Source organism: Xiphophorus couchianus, chromosome 10 (assembly GCF_001444195.1).
Source record: "Xiphophorus couchianus chromosome 10, X_couchianus-1.0, whole genome shotgun sequence".
Taxonomy (NCBI): Eukaryota; Metazoa; Chordata; class Actinopteri; order Cyprinodontiformes; family Poeciliidae; genus Xiphophorus; species Xiphophorus couchianus.
The window spans coordinates 6,606,250-6,624,561 of record NC_040237.1 but is presented as its reverse complement, the minus strand read 5'-3'; the positions used below and the strand labels follow the sequence as shown (position 1 = coordinate 6,624,561).

General features: G+C 38.3%; 1 protein-coding gene across 4 annotated transcripts in view; it reads right to left on the bottom strand.

Moving 5' to 3' along the window:
* Nucleotides 1-33: 33 nt before the first annotated feature.
* adam12a (ADAM metallopeptidase domain 12a) overlaps nucleotides 34-18,312 on the bottom strand; it is a 103,503-nt gene continuing 85,224 nt past the window's right edge. For 3 of the 4 annotated variants that reach the window (XM_028029508.1, XM_028029512.1, XM_028029511.1), the window contains 11 exons: nucleotides 14,592-14,681; nucleotides 14,251-14,446; nucleotides 14,033-14,141; nucleotides 12,684-12,882; nucleotides 11,287-11,364; nucleotides 8,744-8,852; nucleotides 7,675-7,810; nucleotides 6,971-7,076; nucleotides 5,405-5,665; nucleotides 2,357-2,535; nucleotides 34-2,141 (listed from right to left, as the gene is read on the bottom strand). In XM_028029508.1, the coding sequence (XP_027885309.1) occupies nucleotides 2,072-2,141; nucleotides 2,357-2,535; nucleotides 5,405-5,665; nucleotides 6,971-7,076; nucleotides 7,675-7,810; nucleotides 8,744-8,852; nucleotides 11,287-11,364; nucleotides 12,684-12,882; nucleotides 14,033-14,141; nucleotides 14,251-14,446; nucleotides 14,592-14,681 (1,533 nt within the window). In that variant the 3' untranslated portion in view covers nucleotides 34-2,071. The remainder of the gene's footprint in view (nucleotides 2,142-2,356; nucleotides 2,536-5,404; nucleotides 5,666-6,970; nucleotides 7,077-7,674; nucleotides 7,811-8,743; nucleotides 8,853-11,286; nucleotides 11,365-12,683; nucleotides 12,883-14,032; nucleotides 14,142-14,250; nucleotides 14,447-14,591; nucleotides 14,682-18,312) is intronic. The other variant, XM_028029510.1, reaches the window with a different exon arrangement.

Genomic DNA, 18,312 nt, shown 5'->3' with positions numbered 1-18,312 from the left:
TGTGAACAGGCACACGAAAACCCAGAAACTGTCCTCTTTATTAAAACTGCTTTACTAATGCTGGCTGTGTGGTTGAACTTGGTGATTGACACTTCAGGGTTTCTTTACATGTAAAGTATCAAACAGTCATTAGTAAAAAAAAAAAAAAAAACATGTGAAAATGTGTTCACCTGTAATACAACAAACAAACATACATAACGTACGTTGTACATGAGCACAGAGAAAAGGCAAGTGAATGCAGAGTAAAAAATAACTGAAACTAAAAATAATATGCATGCAAAGTATTTTCAGTGTGCATGTAGATACATACTGAACTGAAGTCAAGTAAACAATTTCTTCATCAAGGATGATAAAACAACATGTAAATTGATTTTCTAAATAAAAAAAATATAAAATTTTCTAAGTAAAAAAGCAAAACAAAAAAACAAAGAGCCTCATCCTTACTTATGGATGCTATGGATTAAAGATGGCTCACTGGACACTTGAACTATTAAAGTGAAACTGCCATACAACAGAAGTAAAAATAGCATTTTCATGAAAGCTGCAGATGAACAGCTGCTGTTTACATGTGAGCAGAGTATTTAATGATTCCATGGCTAAATCGGAGTCTTTTGTGCAGAAAGGCATAGAGTCAAACTCTTACAAAAAAACACATACACACACGCGCACACCCACGCAGACACCATGTTTCACAGGTTCTTGATTTCAACTCGTTTAGATCAGAGTTCGGTTCTGCTTTACTTAACTTTTTGTGATGCAGATGAAGAAAAAGGAGCCCAACACAAAACCCCCTGATTGTAGAGCGTGCTGCAGAGCTGAGGTTGTAACACCACTGTCTGAGTTTCTGTGGTTGTTTCAAGGCTTTCCAGATTGGCTCAAGATGCTACACAGAGCATTCCTCTTCAAGAAACCTTACAGGCATCATCAGTCATTGCGAAATACTCATTTTAAGCTCCACATGTAGTTTAGAGAACAAAACCATAATGTCAAGAGTTCCCTTTTTTAAACTTTTTACAGAAAGACGTCCACAGTGCCTTGTAAATTAAAAAAAGTCATAATCCTTTAGGTTTTTCACATTTTGTCACAGTACAATAGCCAAACAAAGTCTTTCACTTATCTATGACCATATACTTTTATAAATTTAATTGATTTTTTTTATGATAGTTGATACCTCGCAATGCATAATTGTGAAGTGGAAGAAAAATAAAGCATGTTTTTCAAAATATTTGACAAGAAAAAGCTGAATTCACTTGCTTCCAGGCCCCCCGGAGTTGAATCTTCTTTTGCTCTATTTACACCTACATGTATTTTGAGTCACTGCTCCACCAGGTTTGCACATCTCAAGACTTTCTGCCAATTCTTCTATGCAAATTAACTTAAGCTCAGGCAGACTGGATGGAGGACATCTGTGAAAATAGATTCTCAGTTGGATTCTGGTCTTTACTTTGACTGGGTCATTCCAATTTTCTCCACAGATCTTGTATGAAGGCCAAAGAGTTCGATTTCTTCATCATCTGATCTTCTTCCACACGTTCGCTGGGTCCCCTTCACGGTTTGTGGTAAACTAAAATGCATAATTTTACTTCTACTTCACAATGGTACAGGAGTTTGGTTTGGTCATTGATCTAACATACCATTAAACTGAACTTTCAGTGATAAAATAGGAAAAACCTAAAAGGTTATGAAACATTTTAAAACCACTGCACATCTAAATGATTCACAGAAATGTTTTTCATACTCTTTTTCCTCCTTCAAAATACATCAGTGTAAATATTAAAAAATGTGAGATAAAAAAGAGCCAAAGTTGTTACTGTGTAGTAAAAGTGTCTGGCACAGTGCACTGGGTGGCAATAAATACGCAATTATAAATACTTTACATCTACCTGAGCGCAGACTTGTAGCACCATTCAGAGGCGGAGCATTAAAAGGGACACAGCAAATCTCATGGTTCACAACTGAGAGGTGCCTCTGTCATTTTTTTTTGTGTGGGATTCTCAAGAGTTTTCATAGTGCAATTTTGTTTTTAAATTTGTTTCTGTTACAAAAAAAACTGTCCCCTCTGGCCAAAGTCTCAGCTGCTGTATCTGACATTGGCAATGATGCAAGGCTTTGGTAGCGTCGGAGGATGCTTGGGACTTGGCCTACGGATGAAAAAAAAAGAAAAGGAGATATGTAAGATTTCTCAACTAAAGCTGTGCTTTCACATATATGTAAAATTTAGTTAATAACTTAAGACACTTGTATAATCCAACCCTGGAAAAAAGAATGGTTAAAAAGTATTATTAAAAGCTCTAACGTATTATGAAATTCACATCCATAATGAGTTGAGGTGTGCATGGTAAAAGAAGCTGCTCACTTGGGGTGTGGTACAGGGCGTGCAGGTCTGGAGGCACCAGGAGCCGCTTCAGGGCCACACACTGCAGAGGACCCTCGGACCAAAGTGCTGCTCTGAACACCAGATGGACTCCGCACCAGCCGGGAGGTCCTTGGGTCAGCAGGCAGAGGTTTCTGAGGAGGGCTAGGCTTCTCGAGCTCCTGCTCAAGGAAAGACAGAAAATAATAGCTGAGGATTGCCACCAGAGGGCACTCATAAACAAATGAATACAGCATGTGTGATTTTTTTTCCCCCTCCTCTTCTCCTTTCAGACACCTTGGCACACTTATCAGGCAACATATGACGAGAGGAGGCATCATGTGGTTTTAGTCTTTTTTGGAAAAACTGAGGTCAGGATGATTTCTAAATCTTAGCAGACTTCCATGTGTCTTCTCCTTGGCTTCGCAAACAGCAACGATAGCTCAACACTCCACACAGATAGCAAATCTTCCAAAGCAGTAAACAAGGCCAGCTTCACTTGAGCTCCATCCAAAAATATTTTTTAACTGCCAAAGCAAAACAACAACCAAATGAATTGCTGTTAAGGGAAATGAGTGTCTGTGATAAAGTGATTAGCTGCCTGCAAATTCTTCTGCAGCTTCAGCAAAACGTAACTGACCCAAACTGCAAAAATCTGTGTGGAAGCAGAGCCCTAGTGCCCCCAGCAGAGAGCTTTCACTAGTGTTTTATGTCTTTTGTCAACAAGTTGGAGCTGCCAAACAGCTGCCAAAGATACTGTCAGGGAAGTCCTGCCAAAAGGAATCACTTTCACGTTTTGACATCGACAAGGAGCAGCTGAGGGGTTCTACTTCCGAAATGCAAAATCCTGCCAAAGAGCTGCTGCACGGCACCTGCTGAACAGGTGTGAGGAAATCAAGAAGCTGTGTAAAACTAAAAGCTGATGTTGTAAATGAACACAGAAATTGCAGTGCGGTAGTGTAAAGCAATGCAAATGTGGGAATGTGAACTGCATTTAATGACAACCCAGATTTGTGAAAGAGATGTGTAAAAAGCCTTAATTTAAATTAGCCTTTTAATAAGCGCTGAAGAAAATGCAGTGACCACTTTCAAAAGTGGTGACAAAAAATGTTTGGTGTCACTCAATCAGTGGTGCGACTTATTTATGTTATTCAGATTTTTAATTTCTTTAAGGAAGTGCATCATCTGCAGAAGCCACAGTCCTCAAACCAGTTGTGCTCCGGTTCAATTCAATTTCAATCTACTGCATGTCTTCCCTGCCTCTCTCTGTCCTTCTTCTTGGACATCTACCAATAAATAAGGGCCGCAAGAGCCAGAAACACATTTTAAAAAAGAAAAATGGTTCACCAGAAACCAAAATCCACCTTCTTTGATGGCTACCTCAGTTCACAGATCTAATTCCAAACTGAGGGATGAGCTACAGAGGAGAGAGCAGAAGAGAGAACTGAGGACTCTGTACGATTTAGAGACATTGTGTAAATATTAAAATGGAATTCTCTCCTATGAATGACTGCCAACCTGTATACGGTGTACCCAATGAAAGCAACAGCTTCATTCACCCTTCAATGACAAGCAGGTATAAACAGTGGATGGATGGATATTTTGTCCCCCACTTGATAAATGTACAACTGCAATTAAACATTATTTTAAGTCTTTTTATACATTTTTTCAGAGTTCATTAATGGAAGATTCTCATCTTACATCAAATGCTCGTTTTCACTTCCAAGGACCAGCATTTTGATTAAAAAAAGACAGCTGAAAAAGTATTTTGAAGTGACAATTCCATCTGTAAATGTAATTTTGAGCAACAAGGTGAAATTTATTGGGCACGAAACAAATTCACAAAAAACAAGCCAGTCACTTTTTCTGCTTTCCTCCCGAGACCTGAAAATGTCTTATTTTGTGAGCAAATTAGGAGGAGAAAAAAATATGCCACTTTTTCAGCTCAGCACACTCCTGGGAACCAAGCCTTAGCCGGTGAATGCAAATCATCAAAAAATACATTTTTATGCAATTTAGGAAGTGAAAAGCTAATTATCCACAACAGCTTGACAAAATATTCTTGCATGTGGACAGAAAAACTATTTTCTAGAGCTCAAACACCAATTACTGCAGCTTAAATTACATGAATAAAGAGTTATACACTGTACCTAATAGACAAATTTTCAAAAAGGTAAGAAAACTAAAACAAATCCAGTTGAAATGTGGTAGAAAAGTTAGGAATGTTCAGTGCCTCTCAAAAGTGCTTATGCTCATCATCATTTTCAGATCTTGTCACAAAATGAAATGTGTTTCACTGGCATTTTGTGTTATAGACTGAGACAATGTAGTGCATTACAGAGAACTCTGCCCATTTTGCTCTGATACCCCAAAATAAAATAATGTAAAAGTAATATTCAGCCAACATGTAAAAGAGGGTCCTTTGGTCTAATGCAAGGGTTCTCAGAATTGGCACACCATCCCGTATCGTTTTTTATTCCTCTTTCCAGTTATGCTCCAATGTGTTGGTTTATCACAATAACATACATTAAAGTTTGTGACTGTCATATGAAAAATGTGGAAGTTCAAGGGGTGCGAGAGCCTTTGCAAAGCATTGTAAACTATGTAGTTGGAGAAGAAGAATTTTTTCGTTGCAGAATGAAGGAGACTGAACTCCAGGAATCAACAACTTTCTCTTCCAGCCTGAAAGGCAAAAAACTAAACTCCCTAGAATAACTACAGCAGCAGGTTTACAACCCGCTGATATTTTTGTCAGATTTGCTCCCTCCTTCACAGCACGTCTGGCTCCATTTTTATAATTTATGTGGCAGTTTGTGTAGCAGGATAGATGCTCTTTATTTTTCTTAGATTGCTTGTAGCTGTTAACAAGCCGCTACTTTTATAGGACACAAAAGCACCATGAAAACAACCGGCATCAAAACACCAGCCTGAAAATATGGTAAACGCCATTGTTTCCCTGGGTAGGTGTAACCGGGGTAAAAGCACTCCAGATGCAGCAGTAACATTATGGCACGAAATGTTTCCAATTGAGCAAGCAGGAAATTCACTCACCATGACCATCCTGCAGGAGTTATGGTGTGACACGCTGCGAAACGACGTCCCCCTTGGTGCCATGTGGGTGTGAGGCAGAGGGGCCCGGTGGGGCGGAGGCGCTGGGGGCCTCGGCTGCCTGGGCCCAGGGGTGAGGGACAACGTGAGAGACAGAGGGACCGGGTGGCTGAGGTGAATTGGAGGACACTGGGGGAGTCTGTGCAGACTGTGGGACGGGTAGGGAGCCGACCGGGGCGCTGCATCTGTCGCCCGCTGAGGAGACTGCAGAAAAGATGAGTGTGGAAAAATTAAACCATCTGATCCCCTTCAGAATCAATCATGTTCTCCTCCTCCTCTTCTTCCGGACGCTGTCAAGGACATACGAATCAATCATGTAAATCCTTCACCGGTAACTAGTTTAAGATGAAACTTTCCCATAAGCCCGCAGTTTGGGCTAATTCCTGAATGCACACAGCTAAACAGACCGTGAGAGAGAGTAAGAGAGATTGGAGATCAGGTATAGCCATAATACAAGTCTGTTTCATATTTAGATGTGAGCAGCTAAAACACACCAACGCACTCCTTTCACAAGTGGAAAATGACCTCACCTGCACTGTGCTAACTTCAAACAGCCTTACATCTTTTCTCCTCTTACTAAATAAAAAACACATGCTGCCAACTGCCCTGCCAGAGTATGAGCACCCCTTGAACCTTTTCACTTCTTCTCACATAGCAACCACAAGCTTTAATGCATTTTTTGGGGAGGGGGTGGATTTTATTTGATACACCAACAAAAAGTATTGAATGATCGTGGAAGCTAAAGAAAACGAGATATGGTTCCCCGAATGAGAAACAAAACATGAAAAAGATGGAGACTGAATACAAATGCCTGCCACACTTTTAGGATTTTTAAGGTTAAAAAGATTCATAAACCGATGTGTTGGTATTTCAGATAAAACTCTCGTTAAACAATTTTTGATAATATAGGGACAAACTAAAATTAAAAGAAAACTTTGCATTGGACCCAATACATATTACAACATAAGTGTCTGTTCTAACCTGACATCTTAGGCTTTGCTCTTGAGCAACCTCTACATCCATCAGATCACTTCCTGTTAGCACTGGGGTGATAATGGAGCGGTCAAAGCATGCAGCGATGCAGCCACAAGAGTCATTACGTGGCCTGAAAACGTGGCCTCTGTCTCACAATTATTAGCAACAAAATTACTTTAAGGTGTCAACTGAGCAACTCAACATTCTTCACACGCAGATAAATCAATTTCTCTCTGAGCAGGCAGCTGCTAATGACAAGAAATGCATTTGCGTGTCCTAGGCCCCTGTTCGCTCACCACACACTCCATTATCACTGCCTCCTCCGTACATCCACGTTCAGTGGGATGCCTTAATTGGATTTGAATGAGCTGCCGTTTGTGTGAAAACAACGCATCAATTCAGCGGAGGATGATTTGTGGGAGCCGCTGCAACATCGGCAGAAAACTGACGCGCTAATCCTCCGTTTGGTTGAGACAGATACAGTAGGGATGTTATTTGTGCATTGTTTAGGGGTTTGGTAGATGAAGATGTCACCTTGAAAATAGTGGCACTGTGGGGTAGAGGTGGGGCTGGTCGGGTTGGAGAAGAAGGGTGCTGCTTTGGAGCCGACGGTCCGTTGACTGGAGCGCTTTCTGATCTGCTGCACAAATTGGAAAAGACAGTGCTTATTTTATCAATCCGACTTCACTTTACAGAATGCAGTTCAAGCAAATATTCTTTTTGGGGTTTCTATACATTTTGGAGGGAAGGATTAAATGAAAAAAGGAAGGAAAGAAGAAAAAAGACTGAAGGAAAGAAGCAATGAAAGAAGTAAAAAAGAGAGAAAGATAGTTAAAAATAGTTTAAATAAAAAAAAGATAGTTAGAAATAAAGAATGACAGAAAGGAGGAAATAGAGAAAGAAAGAAAGTGGAGAAAAGAAACAATGAGGCAAATTATATAATAAAAAGGAAGCTAGAATAAAGAAGGTCAGATCAAAAGAAAGAAGGAAAAAGGAGAATGAAAGATGTAAATAAAAGGAATGAAGGAACAGAGGTAAGGAAGGAAGGACGGATGGACAGTAGCAAAGGAAAACATTTTTCTGAAACTTATCCACACCTGGGAAAATACTTAAACCATATTCCATACTTTTCCAGGCTGCCTTGGAAGTCTGGATATCAGTTTGGAAAACATTCCAACTCTTAATTTAAACATTTTAGCAAATGCAGACAACATGTTGATAAATGACTGAATTATAACCTGAGCTTCTCCATTTGATCCTTTTTGCTGGTGAACAAGAGGCCAATCAGGGTTTTCCTCTTGACGCAGATGATCAGAGCTGCTACCAGCACGGTGAGGAGAGCCACCAGGATACCCACAGCCAGATTCCTGCTGTCTGCTCATAAAAACACACATATGGAAATAACAGGAACTTAAACATAATATTATATAACTGCTAATATTTAAGCAGTTTCAATTGTCAGTGTTTTGCTGTGGGCCTATTTTCTTCAGACAATGTGGGATCTGGGATGTTTTAAAACTTCATGGAAATGATTTTCCTCCTTAAACACTTCCACACTGGTGCCAGCTGTTTTTGGATTTAGGTTGGATTTGAGGTGAAAACACAATGAAGAGCATTTTTTGAACAATTCCCAAGGTGGCAAATGAATGTTCCCTTTTTTCCCCCCCTATTTTCAAGCACATAGTAACAAAAAGGTGCCACGATCTCATAAAAAAGTGACCAATGTCCAAAGCAAAACTTTCAAGATTTCTGAAGCCAGAAGAACTGTTGATCAAGACCAATTTAAAAGTTACAAGAAAGTCTAACTGCCTGGAAGCAAAATGTAAATCAGTAAGCGATGCACTGAGAAATAGGCAGGTGAATTGCCAGTCAACATCTCCAAAAAATCTGGTCTTCTTCCATAAGCTCTATCCACGTTGTAATGACAACATTCTTCTGAACGTGCAGGAAGCGTCCTCTGGTTGAAAGTGAATGCTTCCTTTCACCTCATGCTTGCTCAGGAAAGCTGAGTCATTGACTGCTGTGGTCAATGACTCATTGCAGTGTGGTGGGCTCCCTCAGGCATTAAAGGACTTGAATGTACGGCATCATAAATAAATTGAACTGCACGTAATTTGATGTGAATCTGACTAGTTGGTAATAATGGTTTCAGTTGAATTTTGAGACAATAGGATTACAAAGGAATATAAACTGGACCAGTTTTATTGTTGCAGATGGTCAGTGTTTATTACTGAGATTGTGCCTAACCAATCGATTCCAAGCAAATACAGTCCAGGATTTTATAAGAACACAAGAAGTAGACTTTACCTGCCAGCCTGATGGGGCCGCTGTCCACACTTCCTCCAAAACCTGCTTTGTCACAGAAGGGAGGAGCCCAGTGAGCCTCACAGTGACAGTTTTTGTTACTATTGCACACCTGCAGAGAATGAAAAACACATTTGGAGATTAGGTTTTAAAGGTATGTTTTGACAATATAATATAAGCTACAAAACTACAACGAAGTCTTATAAACAACGAAAGAGAAGAAATTTGCTGATCAGGGTTTGTCTGGTTAAAAAGATTTCTGGTTTTCTTTGATGTCTGACTCAACGATACATTTTTTTTGTTTGTTTTAAATGACTACAGTACAAAAAAAGAGAAAGATAAACACATATCTGCTGATATTTTGATAAAGATAGTAGTTTTAAATTCATTAGAACACAAAAGATTAACAGAATTATTACCATTATTTTTAAAGTGCATGTTGGTTGATATTTGTTGCACTGAAATTTTCTTGTATAAGAAAGAAAACGTAATTTTTCAGTGTTCAAAGTGCTCAAAGAAGGAATACTGACTAATTCCAATCTCTGGGGGACTTATTTGTGCAATTCTATCAACCTACAAAATTATAAAATCGGCTGCAAACATCATTTAGATCTTTTGGAGTACTGCTAATTTTGGTTCTTACGGAGACTACTACCTAATTTTAATGATAAATATGAAATAAATTCCGGCAAAATAAAAATTTTACGTTTTACGTCTGTAAGGAAGTTGCATAGAAATGTCACATTGGTGGAATTTATGTTTAAAATCCTTCAGAAACTCTGTTTACAAAATCTGAATTCAAGAAAAAAAAAATCCTAGTTGTTCCAACTCAGATGTACTTTGTGGTGCCTTGTGAAAATCAAATCAAGGCAAGTGGTATGAGTAACAAAGCACAGCATTTCTCTGACACCACATTTTTACAGTCTCACCCTCTTATCTTTCTCATCCTGCTCAGTGCAGGAGGGAGAAACTCCAGAAGGATTCCCTGCCTGGGTAATCTGAAACAGGTGAGGTATTCTCTTTCCAGCAACATCTTGATCTAATCTCTGCATGCAGGGGTGCCCTCTCTCCTAGAGAAACCCACATCCTTTTGTTTCAGTATGTTAAACATTCCTGGAAGTTTATGTGTCTTTACTGGAACTGCACAAACAAATATGACCCCTGTAATAACTGGTGATGTTTCATTTTAAGAGGCAATCAAAACCATTTGTTCTGGATATGTAATGAAGGGAATGAGTGCAGCAGTCACAGCTGAAGCCTCTGGGAGCTGTTAAGAGACTTTATCTTGTAGTACCTACTTTTTGAATCTCACCACCTAATCGATCAGCCATCAGAAACTTTGTAGCATTGAGCCAAAAAGCTTCCCACAAGGGAAAGACAAGGAACACAAACACATCAAGCAGCTCCTCAAACTGGTGGATACATTAACTGGACTCTTAAGAAAGCATTCAACTCAGTCCACTGAAGGAGATGAGAAGAAAAGATGACAGAAGACATTCCATATGCTGAAGGGTTGTCTAAGAAACAAAGAGGGGTATTTCAGGTACATTTCAAGCCCCACAATTAGCAGATGTTTAGTATTCATTGGAATATAAGTATATAATTTTTCCGATACAGAGATCTCCAGTATAGATGTCTATATTGGAGAAATAAAAACATTGTAACACAAAAGTATGGGCTAATCCAAAAGAGTCAAATCAACTGGGTCACAACACAAGAGCTTGTTTACCTCCCAAGGGCAAAAGATACTTTTGAGGATAGCAAAGGATAACGTTTGGGACAGGGAGGATAAATAGTTTGAGAGAAGAGTGAAAGAAGCCATTTACGTTAAATTTGAAAATCCAACACTGAGGAAGTGGCTTCAGATTCCATCTTTCTAGCCCCCACAGTGACTCAAGTGATGTTAATGACTCTATTACAGTGACTGCTCCAACTAAAACGTATAACCTTATTACTTCCAACCATGTCGAGAACAGAAGCCTTTTGGATAAAAGGTGAAACATTTTCATGAAACAAGACGAAATCCAAATGGGTTCAACTTAAGCAGGTAGGAATGTCACGTCCTGGAAGACTGCAAATGTGCACCTGCTCACTTTGTGTGTTTACCACAAAAAAATACCTTGAAATGTGAAAAGCTCAAGAGGTATGAAACAAGTACATTGTAAAAATGTCAAATCCAAAAACCTATGGCAACCTGGCTTAAAGTTAAACTCATGCGATTGCTCCAAATAAAATCTGGCTAAAATAATTCAAAACACAGTTTAGGATGAGAATGACAGCCTGGGCGTATGATGAATGGCACTTAGAGCTGAACATAAATGAGATCATTACGCCTAGCTGATTGAACCTTTCAGCATTTTAGGTGATTTATTGCCAAGCGTTTTGTTTGTACCCTAATAAATACACAATGGGCTGCATTTTGAACCCATTGCAACTTAAGCTTCTTTGAGGAATAAATGGGATATTAACTGGGTTTAGATCTGTTCAAAACAGCTTTTTGCAGCTTCACAACAGCTGAACAAGGATGAGAAAGGTGCTGCACTTACCCCTCGACCGCTGCACTTGGCTGCACACTCATGCACACTAAAAACGCTGACGTTCTGGCACCGACGATTCAGACACATCTGAAGCAGACAAAGACATTAAATATTGACAGTGTGGGCTCAAACGGTAGAGCAGTAAGAAGAATCTAAATCTTTTAATCTTTTAAAGGGAAGAGACACATCCAGCTCACCATTTCTTTTCATTTCCCTCCACAGCTCTAAATCAGAACATCATTAAATATAATTATGCTACCAGTGGAAATACATCAGAGTTGATTGTTAAAAGCACCGCGCCCAAAGTTAGCCGTCTAAATGTGAGGATGAGCAGCAGCTGGCACTGAGAGAAATGGCAGAAGAAGGTCGAGGCCCTTTTTTTTTAAAAAATGGGTGGAGGTTTACAGTGAAGTAAATTAGACTAAATGGAGCAACTGAATCAGTGAAGTGACCACTGGCTGAATTGATGGCAGTTAGGAGAAGCCAAATCGAGTGAAAAATGGGTCGTCAATTAAGTGTGTGAGCTTAAGCAAGTCCAAAATGACAATAAAGCACACCCTGAAAAATGTCTAATATATTAAGTCATGGCCTTTAGCTCAACGTTCATTACTCCACTGCTATTCCCAGCAGATAGGTAATGCAATTATGTTTTGTTTTTACACAAATAATTTTGAGTTACAGATACAATGTGAAGCAATCATCTTTATTTGAGAGTCTGAGGTAAAAACAAAAAATATATATATAGAAAGATAAAGATAAATTTATTCATTAATCTTTGGAAGCTTACCATCTTCTGCAAAGCAAGTTTAGCAAGACACATCAGCACGTATCCTAAAGCTTGTACATGTTAGCAAAAAAAAATTAACATCGTCATTGAAATGTCCTCATATTACCTGTTTCCGCTTAGTTTAGTTAATAGAAATCTCTGGACATGACAATCTAACCCAGTGTGACTACAAGGAGAGTACAGAAAACCTCAGGGGTGGCACCAACCTTTAACAGAAGCTGCCTATATGTTTTGTAAATGTGTGGAAAAAAATCAAACATAAATCAAAGAGAAATTCAAAAACTCAGGCACTGATTTTCAACATTCTTTGGGGAGAAATACATTTAATTTGACCAACATTTAAACCAAAAGTGAATGGAAGCAGCATTGTAGGAATCTTTTTTCTGTAATACATTTCCTCTGACACATGGGACTTTCATAATTTTCCTAATTTCATACTTTCATAATTTTTTTTGTATTTTCAGTTAAACTGCATCCACTCACTTCTTATTACCAATTGGTAAGAAGTGTTTGTTCTCAAAATTACTGGATGAACTACCTTAAATTTCACCACCACGCACTGCAGAGTGGCATGTGTATCTTAGCAGACTGTATTGGATGTGACGTGATATGAACTCACCATTTCGTCTCCGCACTTCGTCCCCGTTAGGACCAGGCCTGGATCAGGCATGTCATCACCCAAATAGACGTGCGTACCTCGGCACAATATCCTTCCACCTTCCTGCAGGGGTATATTTGTTTCGATGGAAACAGCGTTTGTGCCGATAACTGGCCGGTTTGCTCCCCCTTGACACTGGATTTTTCCACATTTTGCATCGCTGCATGCATGGCAATCAAAAGACAAAATAAAAATAGTCAAGAAACAGAAACAAACATCTTTGTTTATCCCAGTTTAAATTCAAGAGAGTCATTTGTTCTCTTTCTACTATGGCTAGTCAAGTAAAACCTTTTTTTGTTTTTGCATTTTCTTCACATGGGATGTATTTTATCATAAATTTATGTGACACATCAGAGCAAAATAGTGCATAAACCTGAAGTAGAAGTAACATTTTAAATGATTTTATAAATCTTTTTACAAATAAAAATCTAAAAAGCATGACGTGCATTTGGATTTATCCACCTGAGTTAATGATCCTCAGTAGTGTCACATGTACAACATATTCTTGCTCTAAAACTATTTGGATGTTTTTTTTGTTTTTTGTTCAATAAACTACAAACTGCATTTAGATATGTTAAATTGTGCAGATACTCATTAACAATGTTAAAAGGATTTTAACTCATAAAAGCCTGATTACATACAGTTTTAATTTGACTATAATTCATTATAGTTGATCTTATTTTTATTTGAATAAAACTAAATATTACAAATTTTATTTTGCAATAATTTTATGAATGGTATAAATGTAATATAAAATGTATTAGAGTATTTGATAGTATAAAAAGCTTGGGGGATAACACAGAATCTGTAGATCAGAGCCTATATTATTTCAATCCCCCCAAAAATTGAATCTTTTAGTAAGGTAATAAATCTAATAACATACCTCCATTACCATATCCACCATAAGGTTTCATCAGCAATCCGTGCTCAGTAGTGTCAAAGGCTTGTAAAACACAACAGTTCCACTGTAAAGGCTCTATTACTGATTGCCTTTGGGATATTTTTTAACATGTTACTGCCATTGAGGTGGAACTGGTAGCATTAAATTCATACCGTCAGTCAGAAAATCAAGCTTTTTTTTCTAAAATCACCAATATTTCAAGAGCTTCTCTAAGAAGTTGGAAAACTGAGAAATAAAGATATTGAGATGTTTGGGTTTAGCGAACGTTTGGCAGATTAAATTCTAGTCTGTGAGATTCAAAAGATCTGTTTCCCCATGTGTAGAGCAAATTATTTGGTGCAGTGTTAGATCATTCTGAATATCAAAACTAAAGGTGTGCTTTGATTTCTACAGGAACATCAGCTCTCACCGTGCTTCACATTTTGCAAAGGAACCCTTTGAATCCTTGCCACAGTTGCCATACGGGTCCCCTGCTGAGTTGACCCTTTCAAAGCAGATCCCTGGAGCTGGCTTGGCTCCTGACAGACACAATAAAAAAAAACCTTTGAGAGCTCGTATCAATTTTTGAGCTTTTAACAGTCAAACTGGGCCAGTAAGGAGGCCTTCCACCATCCTATGCACACATACCTTGGCCCCACAGCGTGATACACTGCTGCTCATGGGTCTGGCAAATGCCGTTGTAACAGTAGCCATCAACGTTGAGGCAGGAGTGGCCGTCGTGCAGGTAGACGTTGGCAGGGCAGTGGGGACTGCCGCCTGTGCAGAACTCAGGCAGATCACAGGAGTTACTGGGTTCACGGCATGGAGTTCCTGCTGGCTTCAGCTGTACTCAGAGGTAGAAAACAAGCGAGACAAAGACACACAGCTCAAACAAAGTAATGAGCTCCTGATTATGGTTAACTAAATTTTATTAAATATATTTAGTTTTATGTTTTTGCAGAATGCCGTTTGTCAGAAACACAAATTACCTGACAGTCCTGGCAACAGTGCCCATGTGCACAGACAGCATCGCCTTTCAGAGTGCAGGTAGTAGCATTGCAGCAGGGATTCATGCATTCCTTTAAACCAAATGAAACATGATGAAAAATTAGGGAAACGCAGGTAAGTATTGATGCGGCAATAAAAATTAAATGGGCAGAGAATAGGAAACAGAAATATCTGGTTTAATACCTCAGTCTTTACTTCCTACTACTTTTAAAGTCTTTTACAAGAGGGGGGGGGAAAAAATCAAAATCAACGGTAGAAAAAGGTATGCAGAAAATCCATCAAAACACAAAAGAATGATATATTATTCACTAGAGCAACACTAATGTTAAATAAATTATTACTACTTCTAAAACTTTAAGAGACTCAAGAACATTTCTTTACAATTCATCCTCTATGCAAGGTGGTGTAAGTCACGCTCAAGACGTAAAGGAGTTCTTCAAGCTGCAGCATATTTTCCACAGATAGCATTTTAAAAATGCCCTGCTTGCATGTGAAACACACAGCAGTTCATTTATTTTTGACAGAAAAAATAATTAATAAAGATAACACATGAACACATTCCTTTCTGCGGTGCAAAGAGAGATAGAGCGTATCTATATCATACCCCCTGTCATGTAACATTTTCCAATGTTCTGAGGAGAAACATCTGTTCCAAGTTAGATGTTGTTGTGACCCATACGCTGGAGCAATCAGCAACTCACCGTCTCACAATGCAGACAGAATTCACTTAATTACTGCAAAACTATTCATGCTCCTTAAACATTTTTCCATTTTGTCTCATTAAAACCTCAAACTTCTGTTCATTAATAGGATTTTATGTGGCGGATAAAAGAGTTGAAGCGGAGGAAAAATCAGGCATAACTTTAGATTATTATTTTCTTTTTTTACAAATAAAAATCTGAAAAATGTGGCGTACATTTTTATTCAACACTTTTACAATAAAAATGCTCCTACCTGGATTTTAATGAGGAAACAAATCACCTTCTTACAAACTTGAATGTACAAATTTATGGATTGGGTTGAACAATATAAAATCTATAATGAGCTATTGCATAAAAAGAGTTACTTGTTGCCCTGATGTCTGTCCATCTCAGGCTGAAAGGGTTCAAATAACTCCAGTTGAAACCAGATATTTACATACACTGCATCAAAAGACACAAAACAAATTCCCATCATTTGAAATGAAACCAGACCAAACTTCTACTGTTTTAGGTTAGTTAAAATGATCAAAATCCTTTCTATTTGCTAAATGCCAAAAACAGCAAGTTTTTAAACTTTTTTTTCTAATTTAGAAATATTTGTCATTTAAACTGTATGACTTGGATCAAACCTCGACCATTCACACATTATTTAGAAATGTTGAAAAGGTTATGTTTTTCAAATAAAAAGGAAACCACTCAGAAAATTTTGAACTCATTGGAATTATAGTAATGAGACATCGAATCCCTGTGTGACATGTGTTTGTCATTTCCAGTCAAAGGAACATTATTAGTCAGTAAATATAGCTATAAATCAAAAATTTGGCATAAGTAGAAATAATTTTGAGCGAGGACCAGCTCTTTCCCTCTTGCTATCATACTGTAAGTGCTGAAAGAGTCAGAAGGAACTAGATGGATAGAGCTGGCAGAGGACAATGCTGACATGATGGTCCTTCCAGAACTCCTTTCAGGCTGAACAAACCATAAAAAGGGGGCCGTTCCCAGGGTCCCAGAGGCCAGAAGAGGCAGAGGAGTCTGGCAGAAAAGAAGTAGTTTGTGATTGAGAGGAAAAGAACCAAGGACTTGTAATGAGGCTTTTTATTTGTGAAGAGAGGTGCTGTCTGAGTCATTGGATCTGGCCTGGTTTTGGCACAACACTGCTCAGCTCTACAGAGAGTTTGATTATTGCTGCTGGCTCAAGACGGCTGTGTTTTGGTTGTTCTTTGTTTTGAAGGACAAGGACACTTTCAGCTCAACGCTGGCTGAAGCATGAACAGCCCAGAAAAGCAAAGTTATAAACAGACCTCAAACAACAACGAGGTTGTCTCTCATTAGGCTGTTATATAATTCAAATCATCCTTTCAAATTTGAATAAATGTTTTCTTTATGTGCCTGTCTGCGCTAATTGTATTACAGTACCTCTGTTTGCTTCCTGCAACAGTTAGCAATATTCGCTACTGTTGCTTCAGGTATGCCAAACTAGGTCCACTTAAACAATAAATAACTTTCAATAAATAACACTTAATAACTTTCCATTCATATCTTTAACCCAGTCTTCTAAAGAATGTGTTTGCAATTTTGTGTTCTCAATAGTACTTGCCTCTTCATACATTTGTTTTTTGTTACTTTTTTCATGCCTATATTTCACAGACCACTAAAGAGATTTTAGTATAACGCAAAGATAACTTGAACAAATACAAAAAGTTGTTAATTGTTCTACGAAAGGAAAAAAAGATCAAACTAAACATGTGTCTATGTGAAAACGAGCCCTTTAAACCTGATAGCTGCTTGTGTCACTCTTACTAGTTGCAATAGCTAAATATTACTCTTTTACATTCCTGTAAAGAATTTAAGGTTTGCTTTTGTTATGACACAAAAGATCAACCGAATTTAATCCCAAACTTTGACAAGGTCACTCTTAAACCTTTATTTTGCTTTTTTGTTGTTGTTGAGCCACTTAGAAGTGGAAGTTCAGGTGTGTTTTACATCACTGTTCTGCTCAACAACCCAAAATCTCTTCATCTTAAGATTATCAACAAAGACCTGATATTTTTCTCCATGATTTTCCGGCAGTGAGTAGAATTCATGGTTCCATTAACTACAGCAAGTCATCCAGGTCCTTAATCAGAAAAGCAGCTCCAAACCACTACACTGCCTCTGCCATGTTTTGATAACTGGTATGCTTATTTCCTGAGGCATTGAGTTAGTTTTACACCAGATGCAGTAAATCGTTTGTCATCAGTCCACATGATATTTTTCCAAAAATCATGAGAAACATAGAGATGGACCTTGGGGTTCCCTTTTGGTTATGCCATTTTAGCCCAGTGTCATTCTTCCTGCTGCCCGCTGCTCCATGTTTTCTCCATGTGTGGATAATGAATGTCATTGTGGTTCATTAAAGTCTTGAAGTCTAGAAAGGACCTTGTAAGCTTTTCCAAACAGATGGCAATGTGGTTGTTTCTGATCTGATGTGCTGCTTTTTTTAAGATTTTATAGTCCACAGGTCCCAAATCACAGGCTGCAGATCATGTGTAAAGGTACACGGCCAAGAGAGCAGGAAGACAAGTGAGCTAACAGGAAGAAGGGAGTGTTTGGCCCGACACAGAGGTTAGTTATTTCCTCAGCTGTCCAAACAAGTGGAAAAGTACTTCTTGATTAAGTTCAGGGACATTCAGGTTGATTTGAATAGAACCCCTTTGTATATTCATGTGTCTAATAACTGGAAACATTTAACTGTGACAAAAGTAAAAACATAAGAAGCTGTGGTGGGCAAATACGTTTTCACAACACAGTATTTATTTAAAAATAGCTTTGATTCTCGCATGGCAAGATGTATTTCTGAATAGGCAAAAGTGCAACTTTCAAATTAATGAACATTTTGAGAGCTGGAAAGCACAAAAGTGTCAGCATTTTATTGTGGACGAAAGGAGGAGTTGGGGTTCTGCAAAAAGTGAAGGAATCATTGAAGAGAGAGGCTTAATATCAAGATAATTGCTTTCAATTG